The sequence below is a fragment of the Scyliorhinus canicula genome, chromosome 28 (assembly GCF_902713615.1).
Source record: "Scyliorhinus canicula chromosome 28, sScyCan1.1, whole genome shotgun sequence".
NCBI classification, from domain to species: domain Eukaryota; kingdom Metazoa; phylum Chordata; class Chondrichthyes; order Carcharhiniformes; family Scyliorhinidae; genus Scyliorhinus; species Scyliorhinus canicula.
This window is the reverse complement of record NC_052173.1, coordinates 7,287,558-7,309,463: the sequence shown is the minus strand read 5'-3', so window position 1 is coordinate 7,309,463 and position 21,906 is coordinate 7,287,558. Positions and strand designations below refer to the sequence as shown.

The 21,906-nt window shown below is 49.3% G+C and overlaps 1 protein-coding gene across 4 annotated transcripts in view; it reads right to left on the bottom strand.

The window, feature by feature from the left end:
• The window catches only part of spryd3 (SPRY domain containing 3), a 277,836-nt gene that overhangs the window by 116,250 nt on the left and 139,680 nt on the right, over window positions 1-21,906 (bottom strand). For all 4 annotated transcript variants that reach the window (XM_038786404.1, XM_038786408.1, XM_038786407.1 and 1 more), the window contains exon 7: window positions 17,304-17,453. In XM_038786404.1, coding sequence (XP_038642332.1) covers window positions 17,304-17,453 — 150 coding nt within the window. The remainder of the gene's footprint in view (window positions 1-17,303; window positions 17,454-21,906) is intronic.

Here is a 21,906-nt window from a genome sequence, read left to right as displayed (position 1 = left end):
AAATGCCCCTTAGTGTCCAGCGATGTGAAGATTAGGTCATGGAATTACAGGGATAGGGTGGGCTGGACAGGCGAGTGGACATACGTGGAGCGCTCTCTTGAAGGGTCGGATGGCCTCCTTCTGTACCATAGGGATTCTATGATTCTATTATCCAGGGATTTCAGTTAGCGGAAGGAATTGAGAAGCTGGCGCTGTCCTTGGCGAAGAGAAGGTTGAAAGGACATTTCTTAGAGCTGTTCGGAATTATGAGGTGCCTGGAGTGAGTAGAGAGAGTAGAGAGAGATAAACTATTCCCATTGGCTGTCGTCTTCAGAACCAGCTAGCACCGATTGAAGGTGATTGGAAAAGAATCAAAGGCAACATGAAGAAAAACCTTTTTACATTACGAGTGGCTCAGATCTGGAATATGCTGCATGAAAGAGAATGGCGGAGACAGATTTAATCATGGTATGAAGAGAAAAACATTGCAGAGCTACGGGGAAGAGCAGCTGTGTTCCTCTTACATTTAATGGTTAATCGACACAAAACCAAAAATAGGAGTAAACAGGTAATTTTCAGATTGGTAGCTGCATACCACAAGGATCAGGGCTTGGGCCTCAGGTATGTACAATCTAGATTAATGACTTGGACGAGGGGACTGAGTGTAATGAATCTAAGTTTGGTGATGATACAAAGTTAATTGGGAATGTAAGCTGCGAGGAGGACACAAAGAAGCTACAAAGGGATACAGGCAGGTTAAGTGAATGGGCAGGAACATGGCAGGTGGAGTTTAATATTGGGAAGTGTGAAGTTATCAACTTGGGAAGGAAAAAAATGGAAAACATTTTTGAAATGACTCGGAAATGTTTGCATTCAGAGGGACCTGGTGTACTTGAATCACAGAAAGTGAACATGCAGGTACAACAAGCAATTTAGAAAACAAATGGTATGATACCTTTTTCTTTTACACTAGGGGTTGTAGTAAAAGATTAAGGCTTACAACAATTATACAGGGCGTTGGCGGAACCACACCTGGGATGGGGTATACAGCTTTGGCCTCCTTATCTAAAGAACTATCTACTTGCCTTGGAGGAGTGCAATGAAGATTCATTGAGAGGTGATCTCATTGAAGGGGTTTGACAGGGTGGATACTGAGAGATTGTTTTCCCCTAGCTGGGGTTTGACAGGGTGGATACTGAGAGATTGTTTCCCCCTGGCTGGGGTGTGACAGGGTGGATACTGAGAGATTGTTTCCCCCTGGCTGGGGTTTGACAGGGTGGATACCGAGAGATTGTTTCCCCCTGGCTGGGGTTTGACAGGGTGGATACTGAGAGATTGTTTCCCCCTGGCTGGGGTTTGACAGGGTGGATACTGAGAGATTGTTTCCCCCTGGCTGGGGTTTGACAGGGTGGATACTGAGAGATTGTTTCCCCCTGGCTGGGGTTTGACAGGGTAGATACTGAGAGATTGTTTCCCCCTGGCTGGGGTTTGACAGGGTGGATACTGAGAGATTGTTTCCCCCTGGCTGGGGTTTGACAGGGTAGATACTGAGAGATTGTTTCCCCCTGGCTGGGGTTTGACAGGGTGGATACTGAGAGATTGTTTCCCCCTGGCTGGGGTTTGACAGGGTAGATGCTGAGAGATTGTTTCCCCCTGGCTGGGGTTTGACAGGGTGGATACTGAGAGATTGTTTCCCCCTGGCTGGGGTTTGACAGGGTGGATACTGAGAGATTGTTTCCCCCTGGCTGGGGTTTGACAGGGTGGGTACTGAGAGATTGTTTCCCCGTGGCTGGGGTTTGACAGGGTGGATACTGAGAGATTGTTTCCCCCTGGCTGGGGTTTGACAGGGTGGATACTGAGAGATTGTTTCTCCCTGGCTGGGGTTTGACAGGGTGGATAGTGAGAGATTGTTTCCCCCTGGCTGGGGTTTGACAGGGTGGATACTGAGAGATTGTTTCCCCCTGGCTGGGGTTTGACAGGGTGGATACTGAGAGATTGTTTCCCCCCCTGGCTGGGGTTTGACAGGGTGGATACTGAGAGATTGTTTTCCCCCTGGCTGGGGTTCAACAGGGTTGGTACTGAGAGATTGTTTTCCCCCTGGCTGGAGTTTGACAGGGTGGATACTGAGAGATTGTCGTCGTCCCCCCCCCCCCCCCCCCGGCTGGGGAATCTACAACACGGGGGTCACAGTCTCGAGCTAAGGAAACGATCATTTAGGACTGAGGTGAGGAGAAATTTCTTCACTCAGAAGGGTTGTGAATCTATCTCAGAGAGCTGTAGATGCTCAGTCCTCAAGTATATTGAAGACAGAGGCAGGTAGATTCTTGTGTGAAAGGGAATTAAGGGAATATCGAGAGCGCGCAGGAAGCCGGAGTCAGAGGGGCAGTGAGGGAAGGTGGAGTTGGTGCAGAAAATCAGCCATGTTTTTACTGAACGATGGAGGAGGGTCAAAGGCTGAATGGCTTACTCCTGCTCCTAGCTTCTTAAATTCTAATAAATCTACTCACTCATCAGGAAAAGATTTATTGCTGCGCATAATATAAATCTCCGATTGCAGAACACTGTTTAAGTTAAAAAGGAAAATCTTCAATATTGTCCCTCTGCTTGCAATCATTCCCGTTTCATCCTGTTTATTTACTCCTCAGTTCAACACTCAACATGTCCCACTGAACCTGTTTGAGCCTTTATTTTCCAAAATGTAAATGTTGACCCCCCTTTTCTGGCCCCCACCGTCCATTTTGGAAGTGGCAGTTGCTTGGGGAAAGAACATTGATTCATTGGAACTGGTTTTGAGACATAGAACATAGAATTTACAGTGCAGGAGGCCATTCGGCCTATAGAGTCTGCACTGGCCCTTGGAAAGAGCACCCCACACCACCCTATACCCGTAACCCGACTCACTAAGCAAAAATTTAGCATGGCCAATCCACCTAACCTGTACATCTTTGGACTGTGGTGGGAAACCCACGCAGACACGGGGAGAATTTGTAGACTCCACACAGACAGTGACCCAAGCTGGGAATCGAACCTAGGACCCTGGCGCTGTGAAGCAACCATGCTATCCACTGTGCTACCGTGACGCCATTTGACAACGGTCAAATGACACATTTTCCATGGTTGCGACAAAAATTTGAATCTTGGCCGTTTCATAAAAAATGAAATGAATGAAAAATCAAAGTAAAGATTATTCTGTCGTAATTTACAAAACGGGAGACAGGCTGCAACAAAGGAAAATTCCATTTGAGCGGAACCCAAAGGCGATTTGACCTGGGCTACAAGTTACAGCAGGAGCTGGGTGCTTGACCTTGAATACACGTTGTCTGAATTTCTTAGGAGGATGCAGGCAGAGGCTTTATTCAATTGATTATACAGGGCCATCTTCAAAGGAAACAAAAAATGCAAGATTCCACCCTTTCAGTGGTTGCCAGGTCTAGAGAAGCCACAACAGGCTCCACGGGTCTTTGTGACTCCCCTTTTTTTCACATAATATCCCAAAAGATACACGAAGACTGAAGATTGCACTAAAGAACAAGAGAAGACTGAAATAGATCAGCAACAGAAGCAATTACATTGGAAGGAACCTCAAGGCATAGTTTGAAAAAAGGGGTTGTTAACTTTGAGCAGGGCGATTCCAGTTTTTTCAGGCAGGTGTTGTAGGGTATTGTTGTTTCTGTGAACAAGTTGGAATAGTTGTGTCCCCAATACAAAGTGATCCAACAGCGTGATAGCTTTAGCTGTCCGAATCGGCCAGTAGCGTGCACTCTATCTCCGAGCAGCAATTTATCATGCCCAGGAATTACAATAACTCTCACGTGGCATATAGTAAAGACTGTGCCCTGATTGCGAAGGGTTCTGGTCTGCCACTGGAAACAAACATCACCCATTTGCAGCCCAAGTGTTCGACAAAGGCTGAAACGGGTCACATCACTGTGCCAGCCACTTTCTGTTTGAAACAGGAAGCTCAAAATGGCAGAGCTGGGGAACAGCATATCCGGAAGATTTGTTTTGTTCATAATATCTTGATGCCTGCCAATGAGGAAATCGCAAATGAAGCTCGCAGTCTTCAACGAGGCCGAGTGGAGGATTGCTCCATTATTGTGGGTTGTGCGCTCTCCGGACTGTGATGGGCAGCACGGTAGCACAGTGGCTAGCACTGTTGCTTCACAGCGCCAGGGTCCTGGGCTCGATTCCCGGCTTGGGTCAATGTCTGTGAGGAGTCTGCACATTCTCCCCCCCGGTATAGATAGATAGAGAAATACAGCACAGAACAGGCCCTTCGGCCCACGATGTTGCGCCGAACCTTTGTCCTAGGTTAATCATAGAATTTTGGACAATTTTGGGTGGGTGGGTTTCCTCCGGGTGCTCCGGTTTCCTCCCACAAGTCCCGAAAGACGTGCTTGTTAGGTGAATTGGGCATTCTGAATTCTCCCTCAGTATACCCAAACAGGCACCGGAATGTGGTAACTGGGGGACTTTCACAGTAAATTCATTGCAGTGTTAATTATTATGATTATGTAGTCAGTCAGTGACACAGCAACAGGAAAACCTGATCAAGAGCTCCATTATAGGCAATAAATGGTTAAGCGTGATGTCTACACACAAAGTCACTCATGCAATAGAAATTTGGCATGATATTAAGTGATTATATTCATGATGAGCTTCAGAACTAATCACAAAATTAAAAACACAAAATATGCAAAGTGTTATCCAAAAAAATCCCCTTCCCTTGTGGTTTCTTTGATCAGTCCTGCAATGTTTGTTCCTGAAGATTTCTCATTTTCTTTTTCCTTTTGCATTTCCAATTTTCTTTCCCCCTTTGGCTCGCAGCCTCCTCTTCACTTACCCTATCAACAGTTTGTTTCTGTTACTGAGATGTTGCGGTGACCTCCATTCCAGAACTCTGAGCCTTTGATACTTTTATCTCGCTTTATCTGGTCCAGCTCAGAGTCGCAGTGTTTGCCGTCAAAATGCCAAACTGTCGCGCCCGCACTTCTGCATATTCCGATCCGTTTAATGACCTTTAGGGATTTCTTGTGTGTCAACGGTGTCAGGCAACTACCGCTGGAACGCAAATTAAATCCGAAAAACACTGTTCCTGTAATGTGACGGGAATGCTTTGACCTTTGATTAAGCATTTAATCCTATCTGCCCAGCACACACCTACACTAATTGCTATTCACACTTCACCGAATTATTTCTCAATGGAAACTGCCAGTTGCTGAAAATGTGGATTCTGGTCCTGTTTCTGGGTAGCCTTCTCCAGCATCTCAGTCCTATTTTTGAATGAAATGTAAGGAACACTTACAACTGTGGAACATCATATTGTTACGCTCAAATATTCGATGAGTTGGACAGCACGTGGCGCAGTGGGTAGCACTGCTGCCTCATGGCGCCGAGGTCCCAGGTTCGATCCCGGCCCCGGGTCACTGTCCGTGTGGAGTTTGCACATTCTCCCCGTGTTTGCGTGGGTCTCACCCCCACAACCCAAAGATGTGCAGGGTAGGTGGATTGGCCACGCTAAATTGCCTCCCCCACTGTTACCAGACTCCTGAATGACCCTCTTGTGGACGGATCTGATCTCTTCACACATCATCTCTACTGAGCAGTACTACACTCCTGTATGCTTCACCCGATGTCTGTATCTATATATTTACATTGTGTTTTTATCGTATGTCCTATGTTTTTTCATGTATGGAATGATCTGTCTGGATCATAAGCAGAAGAGATTTTTCACTGTACCTCGGTACACGTGACAATAAATCATGGGCAGCACGGTAGCACCGTGGGTAGTATTGCTGTTTCACAGCGCCAGGGTCCCAGGTTCGATTCCCCGCTGGGTCACTGTCTGTGTGGAGTCTGCACGTTCTCCCCGTGTGTGCGTGGGTTTCCTCCGGGTGCTCCGGTTTCCTCCCACAGCCCAACGATGTGGTTAGGTGGATTGACCATGTTAAATTGTCCCTTAGTGTCCAAAGATGTGCAGGTTAGGTGGATTGGCCATGTTAAATTGTCCCTTAGTGTCCAAAGATGTACAGGTTACGTGGATTGGCCATGTTAAATTGTCCCTTAGTGTCCAAAGATGTACAGGTTACGTGGATTGGCCATGTTAAATTGTCCCTTAGTGTCCAAAGATGTGCAGGTTAGGTGGATTGGCCATGTTAAATTGTCCCTTAGTGTCCAAAAATGTACAGGTTAGGTGGATTGGCCATGATAAATTGTCCCTTACTGTCCAAAAAGGTTAGGTGGGGTTACTGGGTTATGGGGATAGAGTGGAGACGTGGGGCTTAGGTAGGTTGCTCTTTCCAAGGGCCTGTGCAGACTCGACGGGCTCAATGGTCTCCTTCTGCGCTGTAAATTCTATGTTCTATGTACCTCCATTTAATTCAGCTTTCTCTGAACCTTGCCATTCGGTTCTTCACAGTTTTCAAATGTTACCATCCTGTATGTTCTTCCCCCTCACAATGTCTAAATAAAACTCACTTCATCTGCTCTCGGAGGGCCTAAAAACTTCCTCAACATGACTTTCCCTTTCTCCCACAGGCTCTTGAAATCAGCTAACTGCTGCTTGTAGATTTACCTCATCTTCCCTCCTACTCTTTTTAACTTTGGTGGCATCTTGCACCAATCACCTTAAAGCTTCCAAACATTTTTTAAAACCACCTAGTTTTGACAATAGAATACCTCTGCAGCCCCTTTCATTCTGAGCAGGATGCCAGACCAGCGGGACAACAAGCAGGCTGATTAGGAAGTGTTGGAGGCCGGAGAGGAAGCAGGGTATAGTGCGACTGTGTGTTCCGCCGTACAATAATGGCAGACATTGCTTGTACAGGAAAGAGAAGTAAACACAGTAACATTGGAAGAGAAGACCGTGGGAGAGGTTTCGTGTGGGAGCGACTCAAGACAGGCCAGGACAACTCCAGGCCAGGCCACAGGAGGGAGCATGGAGATAAGTTGAGCCACGCTCTCAGTAAAACGCCAGTTTCCGAGGCAAGGGCTCCCACCCATCCCGGGATTGTCTGCGTGTCTCATCGCTTCTCCTCGCCAGCGAGGAGCAAAGTAAAACGTCACGCCTGCGTACTTCTTTCCTAACTGATGTGACCTATGCACCTACACGGCTCATACGCCAGGGTCAGCGTCAGACTGAGCCGACCCAGTTAACCCAAAGGCTTTACAAACCGGATGAAGCAGCTAATTATGAGATTCAAAAACTTTAAAACTTGCTGAATCTTTGTATTTCCATTATTTCTATGTTTTTAAGTTAACATAAATCAGTGTCTACTCTAGACAACACACAAAAATAGAAACACTTCAACGACTGACTCAGTTTCTGTTTAAATCCAAAGTATTATCATTGTTTACTGGAAATACAACTATCCAAACACATGTCAGAAACATTTATACTACAAGTAAACACAAATATTTCTGACGTCATTTGGATCTTTCAAAGGAAAAAAGAATATTATCCACTCCATTATTTCTAATCCTTATGGGTACAGCGGTGGTGCCAGTGGACTGGAGGATTGCAACCGTTACACCCTCAGTCAAAAACCAGGAGAATGGTCAGAGTAACAGGTCTGTCCATTTAACATCAGTCAGGGGAAACCTTTGCAAACGACAGTCTGGGAGAAAATTAGCAGGCACTTGGACAAGATGGGCTACTCAAGGCGAGCCAGCACCGATTTGTTTGGGGTTAATCATATGTGGCAAAGTGTTTTGATGAGGTGACAGACAGGGTGAAAGGAACACTGCAGCAACTCATCAAGGGTCTCTCGACAGCACCTTCCAAACCCGCGACCTCTACCATCTCAAAATGCAAGGGCAGCAGATACCTGGGAACCCCACCACCTGGAGGTTCCCCTCCAAGTCACTCACCACCCTGACTTGGAAATGTATCGACCGTTCCTTCACTGTCGCTGGGGCAACATCCTGGAACTCCCTCCCTAACAGCACTGTGGGTGTACCTACACCTCGGGGACTGCAGCGGTTCAAGGCGGCAGCTCACCACCACCTTCTCAAGGGGCAATTAGGGATGGGTAACAAATGCTGGCTTAACCAGTGCTGCCTCATCCCGTGAACAAATAAATGTTCATAAAATGTGCAAATGGATAAAGTAGCACATAATGAGCAAAACTGAAGCCCAAGAAAGGAGGATAGGAGCAACTTGGATACAAAGCAGAGTTGCGATGAATGTGCAGTGGAGTTCCCAGGGTTCAGGATAATGAGCAAAAACAGAAAATGCCGGACAATCTCAGCAGGTCTGACAGCATCTGTGGAGAGAAAAGGGAGCGAACGTTTCGAGTCTGGATGACTGTTTGAAAGCAGCCTTGACAAAGAGTCATCCAGACTCGAAATGTTCGCTCCCTTCGAAACAAGGCACGTGGATAGGCAGCACGGTAGCACAATGGTTAGCACTGTGGCTTCACAGCTCCAGGGTCCCAGGTTCGATTCCCGGCTTGGGTCACTGTCTGTGCGGAGTCTGCACGTTCTCCCCGTGTCTGCGTGGGCTTCCTCCGGGTGTTCCGGTTTTCCCCCCACAGTCCAAAGATGTGCAGGTTGGGTGGATTGGCCATGCTAAATTGTCCCTTAGTGTCCAAAGGTTAGGTGGGGTTATGCGGTTACAGGGATAGGGCAGGGGACCTAGGTAAGGCGCTCTTTCAGAGGGTTGGTGCAGACTTAATGGGCCAAATGGCCACCTTCTGCACTGTAGGGATTCTATGATTTGTTGCCCATCCCTAATTGCCCCTTGAGAAGGTGGTGGGGAGCTGTCTTCTTGAGCCGCTGCAGTCCATGTGGTTTAGGGGCACCCACAGTGCTGTTAGGGAGGGAGTTCCAGGATGTTGACCCAGCGACAGGGAAGGAATGGTTAGATTCTCTCTTGGTGAAAATGATCATTGCCCTTCACTTGTGCGAATGTTACTTGTCATTTATCAGCCAATGCCTGAATGCTGTCCCGACATTGTTGCATGTGGCAAGGACTGCTTCAGTATCTAAGGATTTGTGAATGGTGCTGACCTTGCGCAGTTTGTTATCATGACATTTAAGCAAACAGTGGATGGAATAAACGTTCCATATCCTGTTCAGAAAGTGATACACCCAGTAACCATAGGTCAGCCAACCTAACATTAGTGATGGGGAGATAAATACAAAAAGACAGACTGCTGAAATGAGCCAGAGAAATAGCAGTCCAAATTTAACACAGAGGAGTATGAAGTGATTTTAGAAGGAATAATGAGGAGGCAATATAAACTAAGTGGTATAATTTTAAATGGGTTCTGGGAAAGAGACCAGAGGGCTCACATACAGAAGTAATAATAATCATCTTTATTATTGTCACAAGTAGGCTTGAATTAACACTGCAATGAAGCCCCGAGTCGCCACACTCCGGCGCCTGTTCGGGTACACAGAGGAAGATCTGTGTACATCCAATTCACCTAACAGCACATCTTTCAGGACTTGTGGGTGGAAACCGGAGCACCCGGAGGAAGCCCAGGCTCCTCCTTGTCGACTGTACTGGTTACATCTTCAAAGAATTCCAACAGATTTGTCAAGCATGATTTTCCCTTCATAAATCCATGCTGACTCTGACTGATCCTGCCACTGCTTTCTAAATGTTCCGCTATAAAGTCCTTGATAATGGATTCAAGCATTTTCCCCACTACTGATGTTAGGCTGACTGGCCTATGCTTTCTGCCCTGCTTTCCCTGCTTTCGGGGAGGTGGTGAAATCGGGGAGTGGGTGATATTGGTTTGGGATGATATCGGGGAGGGAGTGATATCGTGGTGGGGGTGATATCTAGGTTGGGGGTGATATTGGGGAGTGGGTGATATCGTGGTCGGGGTGATATCCGGGTTGGGGGCGATATCGGGGAGGGGGTGATATCGGTGTGTGGGTGATATCGGGGAGGAAGTGATATTGGGGTGGGGGTGATATCGGGGTGGAAGTGATATTGGGGAGGGGGTGATATCGGGGTGGAAGTGATATTGGGGAGGGGGCGATATCGGGGAGGTCCCTGCTTTCTCTCTACCTCCCTTTTTGAATATCAGAGCGACGTGAGCTACCCTCCAATCTGCAGGGACAGTTCCAGAATCTATAGGATCCCGGAAGATGACCACCAATGCATCCACTATTTCCAGAGCCACCTCCTTAAGCATTCTGGGATGCAGGTTCTCAGGCCCTGGGGATTTATCCGCCTTCAATCCCATCAGTTTTCCCAGCACCATTTCTCTACTGATGTTGATCTCCTTCAATTACATACGAGGTCAAGTCAACTGTTGGCACAATCAAACCATTGGCCACGTCCGCATCAAAATTAGCACGAGTCTGTTTTCATCTCGTATCGATTATTTGCAATGGCAATTTAGCGTGGCCAATCCACCTCTTTGGGTTGTGGGGATGAGACCCACACAAACAGGGGAAGAATGTGCAAACTCCACACGGACAGTGACCCAGAGCCGGGATCGAACCCGGGTCCTCAGCGCTGTGAGGCAGTAGCGCTAACCACTGTATCAACGTGCCGCCCGTCTTATATCGATTATTAGCTGAGCACAAGAAAGAGAGCAGACCAAGAAAGCTCGACAAAAAGAATGCCAAAAGAAAACATCCCAGTTGAAAGATCTCAAATGGACCAAGACCAAGACTGTAAGGAAGAGTCAGCTCGGAAATCAGCTGAGCGCGAGGGTATGAGAGCTGTAAAAGCATGCCGGCTGCCGAAGCTTTCAATGTGATAGCTTTCCCGACATTTGGACAAAAACAGAAGACAAAACGCACCAAGCTCATCCCTCTAGCGCACCCTCAGCTGGTTCAACACCCTCCCTCTCTCCCCCTCCCTCTCTCCCCCTCCCCCCCCCCGGACGAGGCCACTACCCTACCTCGGAGATCACCCAAAGATTACATCAGATTACATGGGATCTACAACATAGAAACAGGCCATGAGACCATAAGTCAGAGGAGCAGAATTAGGCCACTTGGCCCATCGAGTCTGCTCCACCATTCAATCATGGCTGATATTTTTCTCATCCCCATTCTCCTGCCTTCTCCCCATAACCCCTGATCCCCTTATTAATCAAGAACCTATCTATCTCTGTCTTAAAGACACTCAGTGATTTGGCCTCCACAGCCTTCTGCGGCAAAGACGTCCACAGATTCACCACCCTCTGGCTGAAGAAATTCCTCCTCATCTCTGTTTTAAAGGATCTTCCCTTTAGTGTGAGATTGTGTCCTCTGGTTCTAGTTTTTCCTACACGTGGAAACATCCTCTCCACGTCCACTCTATCCAGGCCTCGCAGTATTCTGTAAGTTTCAATAAGATCCTCTCTCATCCTTCTAAACTCCAACGAGTACAGATCCAGAGCCCTCAACCATTCCTCATACGACAAGCTCTTCATTCCAGGGATCATTCTTGTTAACCTCCTCTGGACCCTTTCCAAGGCCAGCACATCCTTCCTTAGATACGGGGCCCCAGAACTGCTCACAACACTCCAAATGGGGTCTGACCAGAGCCTTATACAGCCTCAGAAGTACATCCCTGGTCTTGTATTCTAGCCCTCTTGACATGAGTGCTAACATCGCATTTGCCTTCCTAACTGACGACTAAACCTGCACATTAACCGCTCCCTGTGGGAGTGAGATCCACATTCTCCCCACTCTCTGGGTGAAGAAATTTCTCCTGAATTCCCGATTGCATTTTTTGGTGATTATCGTGATCCTCTTCCCCACAAGAGGAAACCTTCTCTCTGGATCCTCTCCATCTAAAACCTTTCAGAATTTTAAACACCTCTGTGAGGTCACCCCTCAGTCTTCCTTCTTCCAGAGAGTGGGGACTTGGCCTGTCCACCCTTTCCTGACAGGTAAACCCACAGAGATCTGGCATCCGGTGCCACAATATCCTTCTATAATAGTGTTGTCTAAGTGTGCTCTAACCAAGGTTTGTGACAGTTTAGCATAACTTCCACATTGGTGATCTGAAATAAAACCAGAAAGTGTTGGAAAAACTCAACAGGTCTGGCAGCATTTGTGGAGAGAAAAACCAAGTTAACATTGAGTCCATTATAACTCTTCTTCATAAGGACTCGAAACGGTAACTCTGTTTCTCGCTCCACAGATGCTGCCAGACCCGCTGCGTTTTTCCAGCGCTCTCTGGTTTTACTCCCTACTTTTCAATTCTACGCCTCTGGAAATAAAGCCCAGTGTTTGGCTTGCTTTTTTTTTTAATGGCCTTGCTAACCTGTGCTTTTAGTGACTGAAGCATGTGTACTCCAAGATCCTTTTGTTTCGCTACCCCACCTCGACTTGCACATTCCAAGTAATAAGTGATCGCCCTTATTATCTAAGATCTGTGTTACGATCTATACTAAATTCACTTTTCACAAATTAAAATGAATGATTTCCTTGTTCTCGTGGCGTGGGTCAGTAATTCGGCACTCTTGTCAGTTTTATTTTGCTGAACTCAGTCCCCCACACAAGTGAAATCTAATTCCATGTACTATTTTGTCTACGTCAACTCTTCTTTACTCAGATTGCAAAGTTTGACTTTCTCAAAGCTTTCATTATGGTTCATCCTCTTTACATTGGAGTTCACGCTTCAAGCTGCTCTTTGCACCCTCTCCAATGCAAATAAATCTGTGCGATAACCCGAATTGCACACATTATTCTAAATGAGCCCATTACATTGGAAAACCCCAGCATAATCTCTGTAGACTTAACTCCACTAGTTTAGCTGGGTTGGTTTAGCTCAGTTGGCTGGACGGCTGGTTTGTGATGCGGAGCGACGTCAACAGTACAGGTTCAATCCCCCGTACCGGCTGAGGTTATCCACCTTGCCCCTCGCCTGAGGTGTGGTGACCCTCAGGTTAAATCACCACCAGTCAGCTCTCCCCCTCAAAGGGAAAAAGCAGCCTATGGTCACCTGGGACTGTGGCGACTTTACTTTTACTTAACTCCACCAGTAAATACGTAGCCCAATATTGTCTTTGTTGTTTAATACTTCCCCATATTGTCTAGACATTGAAATAACGAGTCCCCTTATAAGACCCTTTTACTAATTCTCATTCTATTTCAATGTGGCATTGTACAACATGCACACTAGACCGGGGCGCCGTGACTCTTTGTTTCAGAGTCTAAGTGCTCCCGCCAGCGGAAAATCGCAACATTTTCTGAGGAGACAAAATTCCATCTATGCAAATGGACCAGCGCACTGCTCACGTGCATCCCGCCCGAGCCCCCAATCCCCAGGCGAGTGATTCGCTGGGATCGGGAATGCCACTGAGTCTGACCCCAAATCCTTATATGCAGGAACACTACACATCTACCAGCATGTCCCTCAGAACCCACCCTCCAGGAACCCCCAACTTATGCCCGACCCTCTGTGGCCAGGAACCTTGCCCACATGTACCACCAGCTAGAAAATCCCCCATAAAACTGATGTATTTGCATCCCACTACGTCCTTTCTATGTCCCCAAGGATAAAGCAGGTCAGAATTGAAGGGAGGGTCAGAAGGTGGGCAGGGCATGCCCAAGATACAGGTCCACACCCCATTTGAAGAAAGGGCCATGGAACTTGCCGGGGGAGGCCAAGGAGAGACCTGTGGCTGACACGGAGTTCGGCAAGTGACCAATGCAACGCAGATGTCCTATCTCAAGTGAGGCGCTCATCTCCCGATTTGGGCTTCCAGCCCGTTAATTGCATTCAAATTAATGCGAAAGGAGCTGTTTGCATGTGGCGGGAATCCCACTATAGCCAGAGGGGTGGGACTGGGTCTTCCACTCGGTGCCAATCCCATTTTTGGCCTCACGTGGGATTCTCTACCTGATCGAGATTGCCGATCTTAGCGGTGGGGAAGCAGACTGTCCCGGCCCGTACTTCCCAATATTTCTCAGATAATCTGTATTAAGTTTGACATTTCTTCACTTAATTGAGTAACTGATATGAATCTTTCTGCAAATTGTACCTAGCTTGTTTATGTAGCTTAGAATCAAGAGGTCCCAATTCCGACTCCCCCCTTCGTATGACAGTGTAACTCTCCAGAGTTGTCCGTTTTCCTACAACTAATTTATTATTCTGCACAATATCCCATTTGAAATTCCTTTACTCACTGTTGTTTAAAAGTTCAAATCAACCATTACCTAGTGAGTTTTGCTTTATTTGCTACTCCAGGTTACTGAGTAGATGGTTGAATAGGACCCACCCGATCTGCCCGTGCTAGTTTTTAAAAATCCATTTATTACTATACTGGTTTGATTGTTTCCAATCCTATGGAATATTTCAAGGACCGAATGAGTTGCAATGGCTGCAATGGGTAGCAAGTCAGTCAAGAAGCTGCTCAAGTGGGTGTTTATGGACTGGAGGAAGAGTAACATGCGCCTCCTTACCCCCGACTTTCTCGCTCTGGCTCCCCGAGTTTGGTTTGGTTGACTCCAAACCAGGAGCTGGTTTAGCTCACTGAGCTAAATCGCTGGCTTTTAAAGCAGACCAAGCAGGCCAGCAGCACGGTTCGATTCCCATACCAGCCTCCCCGGACAGGCGCCGGAATGTGGCGACTAGGGGCTTTTCACAAGCCTACTCGTGACAATAAGCGATTTTCTTTCTTCTTTCGGAATGGCTCGGAAGCGTTTTCTCTTCTGTCTGTCTAGCCCTCCGGCTTCTCCCTGCAAATCGTTTCAATGGACAAGGGTTTCCCCACAAAAAGGAAGTTAAAATTGGAGGCTGCTCTTGCACACCTCAAAAGAATTGATTTTTTATCACATGGATGAACTCAAGAGATAATCAGCGATCTGTTCTCTCAGCTGGGGAATGAGGAAACATGATTCCTGCTTAGGGTTGGTACAACTTTTAATAGTCCCTCACTTTGTTGCTGTCAGCTGCCCTTCGATTTGCGGATGGTGTCGACACAGGGTGGCGTGTTGCTGCCATGATCCTCACGTGACTGAACAGACCGATTCCCGATCCACATATCTTTGGGCACAAGGGTCAGGATGTCCCCGTGAGGCAGAGGGATCCGGAAGGATTTGATTCCCTTTCCTTCCTCCTCTGCTACCACCCTGCCTCACCATTAAGATGTTGTGACTCTGAATGTGAAGCAGCTTGATTGACAAATCGCCGCCATTTTGAACTGGGAGCAGCTCCTCCCAGTCAGGAATGTCAATGCTGCCACAGCTGAAGGAGAGCTCGAGCGCCTTTGAAGCATTTTCTTTTGTCCTCTCCTGGAACATTGGCCATTTGAAAGTTGAGAAAACTGGACATGGTGGGGGTTGTGGCCATCCAGACTCAAGTGTCCAGGCCATCAAAGTTGGTTTTGCAGGAGCTTTGCCAAAAGGCTTGTGGCGCTTTTGGTCATCTGTCCTAATACCCCTTACGTAGCCATGTTTTGTTTTAGAATGCTCCTATAAAGTGCCTCGGGATGTTTCATTACTGTACATTAAAGTCACTACATCACTACAAGCTGTTATTGTTGCCTTTGGGGCACTGCCCCTCCCCTTGTCGGCATACAGCCTCAAAGAAGGAGTCCTGCACATTTCTCTCCCCCACCCCCTGTCAATCAATCAGGGGCTAACTAAAATCTCCCCCAGCAGTAATCTCGTTTCCTGACTCGGTTTACAGATTTCCTCTTCCCTTCCACAATTAGAAGGTTGGGAGGACAATTCCACTAATTCAACAGACTGGATTTATCATCAACCTCAAATGATAACGATTCTGTCTGAGTCTAATCTCTGCACACAGCAGGTTTTCCAACCTTCACCAATACTGTCACTCCTCCTCCACATTTCTGAGCTATTCTGTCCCTCCTAAAAATATTACACCCAATGTGTTTACTTTCCACTCCTGCTCAGTCTGAAGCCAAGTTTCTGTTTGCGTTGTTCAATCTATCTGCTCCTGTGACATCATTAGCTCTAACGCCCCCTGTTTGTTTCCCACACTCGGTGTCTTTGCAATACAGGCCCTTTGTCTTCCCGAAGTTGGTATTTAAATCTACTCCTTTTCCCTTGAGGATTTTGCCCAAGCTAACACCTTCACCCTCGTCTTTATCCGGCTTATAACAGATCAATTTGATTTTCCACCTTTACTTTATTCCTCTTGCAGGAAAACACTTTTGCTGGAGTGTTGTTTCATTTCTTTATTTAACTCGTCTATTCCTGCACTCTTGATTTTATCGAACTCATTTTCCCAGTTCCCTTTCTTGCGTCTTCAGCTCATTCACTTCCTTTCTGTTCAGCTGTAGGCCATCCTTGTGGAATACCCTCACACCACCCTCAGATCCACTCTATAATACCCCACAAGTGCCTGACAGCAGCCGCTCCCCGAATCTTACTTCTTGAGCCACCTGGCAGGGCAGCAAATCGAAAATTTCCTCCGATTAAACGTTGGGAAGGCTGAAGCCATTGTTTCCAGTCGCCGCTCCAAAATCTGCTTCCTCACTACCATTCGTCTCCCTGGTAACAGTCATGAGACAGTTCATAACCTCAAAGTCATATCTAATCCCTGATCTTGAGCTTCAACTCCCCTTTCCCGCCCTCCCCTGATATCCCTCGATCCTCCGGAGAGGTCACAAATCTGTCAATCGCAGCCTTAAGCGTCTCACAAATGCCTGCCTGTGACTCTGCGTGGGGTACAAAAGTGGGTCATGAATTGGGATGATGATTCAGGCACGCAGGCGACTCGGCAGCCACTAACACGCTGCAAAGCCCGAGGCAAGCAGCAGGCATACAAACCAACACTAGCCCTCTTTTGGCAATACAAGAATGCGGCGGTGTGCTGAGAAATACTTGCAGGTGAAACATGGTGTGCTGTTAAAATTGCATTTTTTGAGCGGCAGAGGTCGACTTGAGAGTTTGAAGGCAACTGGCAGAAAATCAACCTGTGCTCACTGTAGGCCTGCCAAATACTACGGCACGGCCGCCCTCAGTACAATCGCCAGCCAATGCCCAGCTCCGTGAGCAGCTGGGAGTAGCACACTGGAAACGCAGGGCCAAGAATTTCCGATTGCATTTCTCCTTTGTTTCGCAGAACTTTAAATTGGAAGTCAGTCATATGTCTGGGATTAGTTTAGAAATGCTTTTGTGCTAAATTGGCCACATCACTCAGAAAGGCAACGAGGACAGCTGGTCTGGAAAATGGAAAATATTTCTATTGATGCCCTTGGGCTGCTGGTCGGAGGGTGCAGTTAAGGCACATTCATAGGGGCAATATAAATGGAACTCAATAGGAACTGGCCATGCTTTGTATTGACACTGGCTGTCCCAGTCCCCAGCAGTAACATCTCCTTCATCTCCATTAGCATAACTATTTGGCACAACAGAAAAGAAATGGACAATGTGCTTCTTGAGTCACTTACCTTTCTTGCCAGTCCCAAGGCAATGTAGCATTTTTCACCAGGGTCAACGATCTCCACTTCAAAATAATGGCTCCTGGTGCTGAGGGCATGCCGTGCTTGTGCCAAACCCACATCCATGATGCTCTTCCCTTTGCCGACATATTCCAATAGCTAGAGACAAGCCAAGGGTGGTGACAGGGCAGAAAGAAAGATGAAAATTAACTTGGGGTCGAGAGTCAGCAAACCAAAAACAATTATTTAAGGCTGTGTTAATTGTTGCCATGGCAAAATACCTCAAATAGGAACCTTTTAAAATGCCCCTTTCAAGCATCCCACACGTTGCCGCTTCCTCCTCTATGCTACTCAATTGATGTAGGCATTTTTCACATGCGAGTCTGAAGGATGAGTATTAGCGGTCTATTACAAGCGGCATCATAGAATTTACAGTGCAGGAGGAGGCCATTCGGCCCATCAAGTCTGCACCAGCCCTTGGAAAGAGCACCCCATTTAAGCCGAGACTTCCAACCCATCCCCGTAACCCAGTAATCCTGCCTAACATTTATTTGGACACAAAGAGCAATTGACCATGGCCAATTCACCCAAGCTGCACGTCTTTCGGGACTTGTAGGAGGCAACCCACGCGGACACAGGGAGAACGTGCAGACTCCGCACAGGCAGTGACCCAAGCTGGGAATCGAACCTGGGACCCTAGAGCTGTGAAGCAACAGTGCTAACCACTGTGCTACCGTGATGCCCGTGATCCTGTCCTCGCTCCACAACTACACTATTCAATTAGGGGGGGCGGCTAAGGAAATCCGGACCAAGCTTACTCCTCCCCAGCTTGGAAGAGCTGAGACCTATTGCACTGACCCTCCCTCCGCCCTGGCTGGGATCAACTCACACAGCAGAGGCAGTGAACGATACCTGGGTCTTTTCTGCACTGTGTGGCTTGGCATTACACTGGGCAAGTTATTTACCGATATCGCAGCTTTGGAATTGTTAGTACGAGGCTTAAAGAGGTTGACAGCGGACTGTCCATGGCAAAAGAATGAACCTTATATTTTGGCAGTTCCTCTCCTCTTGCAAATGATCTTGCTCAAATTGAAGGAATCAGAGAATGGTTATAACACAGTAGATGGTTATTTGGCATTATGTCTGTGCTGGCTGCCTGGCACAATTCACCTAGTCCCTCTCGTCCACCTGGTCCCTGTAACCCTGTGCTGGCTGCCTGGCACAATTCACCTAGTCTCTCTCCTCCACCTGGTCCCTGTATCCCTGTGCTGGCTGCCTGGCACAATTCACCTAGTCCCTCTCCTCCACCTGGTCCCCGTAACCCTGTGCTGACTGCCTGGCACAATTCACCTAGTCCCTCTCCTCCACCTGGTCCCTGTATACCTGTGCTGGCTGCCTGGCACAATTCACCTAGTCCCTCTCCTCCACCTGGTCCCCGTAACCCTGTGCTGGCTGCCTGGCACAATTCACCTAGTCCCTCTCCTCCACCTGGTCCCTTTATCCCTGTGCTGGCTGCCTGGCACAATTCACCTAGTCCCTCTCCTCCACCTGGTACCCGTAACCCTGTGCTGGCTGCCTGGCACAATTCACCTAGTCCCTCTCCTCCACCTGGTCCCTGTAACCCTGTGCTGGCTGCCTGGCACAATTCACCTAGTCCCTCTCCTCCACCTGGTCCCCGTAACCCTGTGCTGGCTGCCTGGCACAATTCACCTAGTCCCTCTCCTCCACCTGGTCCCTGTATCCCTGTGCTGGCTGCCTGGCACAATTCACCTAGTCCCTCTCCTCCACCTGGTCCCCGTAACCCTGTGCTGGCTGCCTGGCACAATTCACCTAGTCCCTCTCCTCCACCTGGTCCCTGTGCTGGCTGCCTGGCACAATTCACCTAGTGCCTCTCCTCCACCTGGTCCCCGTAACCCTGTGCTGGCTGCCTGGCACAATTCACCTAGTCCCTCTCCTCCACCTGGTCCCTGTAACCCTGTGCTGGCTGCCTGGCACAATTCACCTAGTCCCTCTACTCCACCTGGTCCCTGTGCTGGCTGCCTGGCAATATTCACCTAGTCCCTCTCCTCCACCTGGTCCCCGTAACCCTGTGCTGGCTGCCTGGCACAATTCACCTAGTCCCTCTACTCCACCTGGTCCCTGTATCCCTGTGCTGGCTGCCTGGCACAATTCACCTAGTCCCTCTCCTCCACCTGGTCCCTGTATCCCTGTGCTGGCTGCCTGGCACAATTCACCTAGTCCCTCTACTCCACCTGGTCCCTGTGCTGGCTGCCTGGCAATATTCACCTAGTCCCTCTCCTCCACCTGGTACCCGTAACCCTGTGCTGGCTGCCTGGCACAATTCACCTAGTCCCTCTCCTCCACCTGGTCCCTGTAACCCTGTGCTGGCTGCCTGGCACAATTCACCTAGTCCCACTCCTCCACCTGGTCCCCGTAACCCTGTGCTGGCTGCCTGGCACAATTCACCTAGTCCCTCTCCTCCACCTGGTCCCTTTATCCCTGTGCTGGCTGCCTGGCACAATTCACCTAGTCCCTCTCCTCCACCTGGTCCCCGTAACCCTGTGCTGGCTGCCTGGCACAATTCACCTAGTCCCTCTCCTCCACCTGGTCCCTGTAACCCTGTGCTGGCTGCCTGGCACAATTCACCTAGTCCCTCTCCTCCACCTGGTCCCCGTAACCCTGTGCTGGCTGCCTGGCACAATTCACCTAGTCCCTCTCCTCCACCTGGTCCCTGTATCCCTGTGCTGGCTGCCTGGCACAATTCACCTAGTCCCTCTCCTCCACCTGGTCCCTGTGCTGGCTGCCTGGCACAATTCACCTAGTCCCTCTCCTCCACCTGGTCCCTGTATCCCTGTGCTGGCTGCCTGGCACAATTCACCTAGTCCCTCTCCTCCACCTGGTCCCTGTGCTGGCTGCCTGGCACAATTCACCTAGTCCCTCTCCTCCACCTGGTCCCTGTAACCCTGTGCTGGCTGCCTGGCAATATTCACCTAGTCCCTCTCCTCCACCTGGTCCCCGTAACCCTGTGCTGGCTGCCTGGCACAATTCACCTAGTCCCTCTCCTCCACCTGGTCCCTGTAACCCTGTGCTGGCTGCCTGGCACAATTCACCTAGTCCCTCTCCTCCACCTGGTCCCCGTAACCCTGTGCTGGCTGCCTGGCACAATTCACCTAGTCCCTCTCCTCCACCTGGTCCCTGTATCCCTGTGCTGGCTGCCTGGCACAATTCACCTAGTCCCTCTCCTCCATCTGGTCCCTGTAACCCTGTGCTGGCTGCCTGGCACAATTCACCTAGTCCCTCTCCTCCACCTGGTCCCCGTAACCCTGTGCTGGCTGCCTGGCACAATTCACCTAGTCCCTCTCCTCCACCTGGTCCCTGTAACCCTGTGCTGGCTGCCTGGCACAATTCACCTAGTCCCTCTCCTCCACCTGGTCCCTGTAACCCTGTGCTGGCTGCCTGGCACAATTCACCTAGTCCCTCTCCTCCACCTGGTCCCTGTAACCCTGTGCTGGCTGCCTGGCACAATTCACCTAGTCCCTCTCCTCCACCTGGTCCCTGTATCCCTGTGCTGGCTGCCTGGCACAATTCACCTAGTCCCTCTCCTCCACCTGGTCCCTGTAACCCTGTGCTGGCTGCCTGGCACAATTCACCTAGTCCCTCTCCTCCACCTGGTCCCTGTGCTGGCTGCCTGGCACAATTCACCTAGTCCCTCTCCTCCACCTGGTCCCTGTGCTGGCTGCCTGGCACAATTCACCTAGTCCCTCTCCTCCACCTGGTCCCTGTAACCTTGTGCTGGCTGCCTGGCACAATTCACCTAGTCCCTCTCCTCCACCTGGTCCCTGTGCTGGCTGCCTGGCACAATTCACCTAGTCCCTCTCCTCCACCTGGTCCCTGTGCTGGCTGCCTGGCACAATTCACCTAGTCCCTCTCCTCCACCTGGTCCCTGTATCCCTGTGCTGGCTGCCTGGCACAATTCACCTAGTCCCTCTCCTCCACCTGGTCCCTGTGCTGGCTGCCTGGCACAATTCACCTAGTCCCTCTCCTCCACCTGGTCCCTGTAACCCTGTGCTGGCTGCCTGGCAATATTCACCTAGTCCCTCTCCTCCACCTGGTCCCCGTAACCCTGTGCTGGCTGCCTGGCACAATTCACCTAGTCCCTCTCCTCCACCTGGTCCCTGTAACCCTGTGCTGGCTGCCTGGCACAATTCACCTAGTCCCTCTCCTCCACCTGGTCCCCGTAACCCTGTGCTGGCTGCCTGGCACAATTCACCTAGTCCCTCTCCTCCACCTGGTCCCTGTATCCCTGTGCTGGCTGCCTGGCACAATTCACCTAGTCCCTCTCCTCCATCTGGTCCCTGTAACCCTGTGCTGGCTGCCTGGCACAATTCACCTAGTCCCTCTCCTCCACCTGGTCCCCGTAACCCTGTGCTGGCTGCCTGGCACAATTCACCTAGTCCCTCTCCTCCACCTGGTCCCTGTAACCCTGTGCTGGCTGCCTGGCACAATTCACCTAGTCCCTCTCCTCCACCTGGTCCCTGTAACCCTGTGCTGGCTGCCTGGCACAATTCACCTAGTCCCTCTCCTCCACCTGGTCCCTGTAACCCTGTGCTGG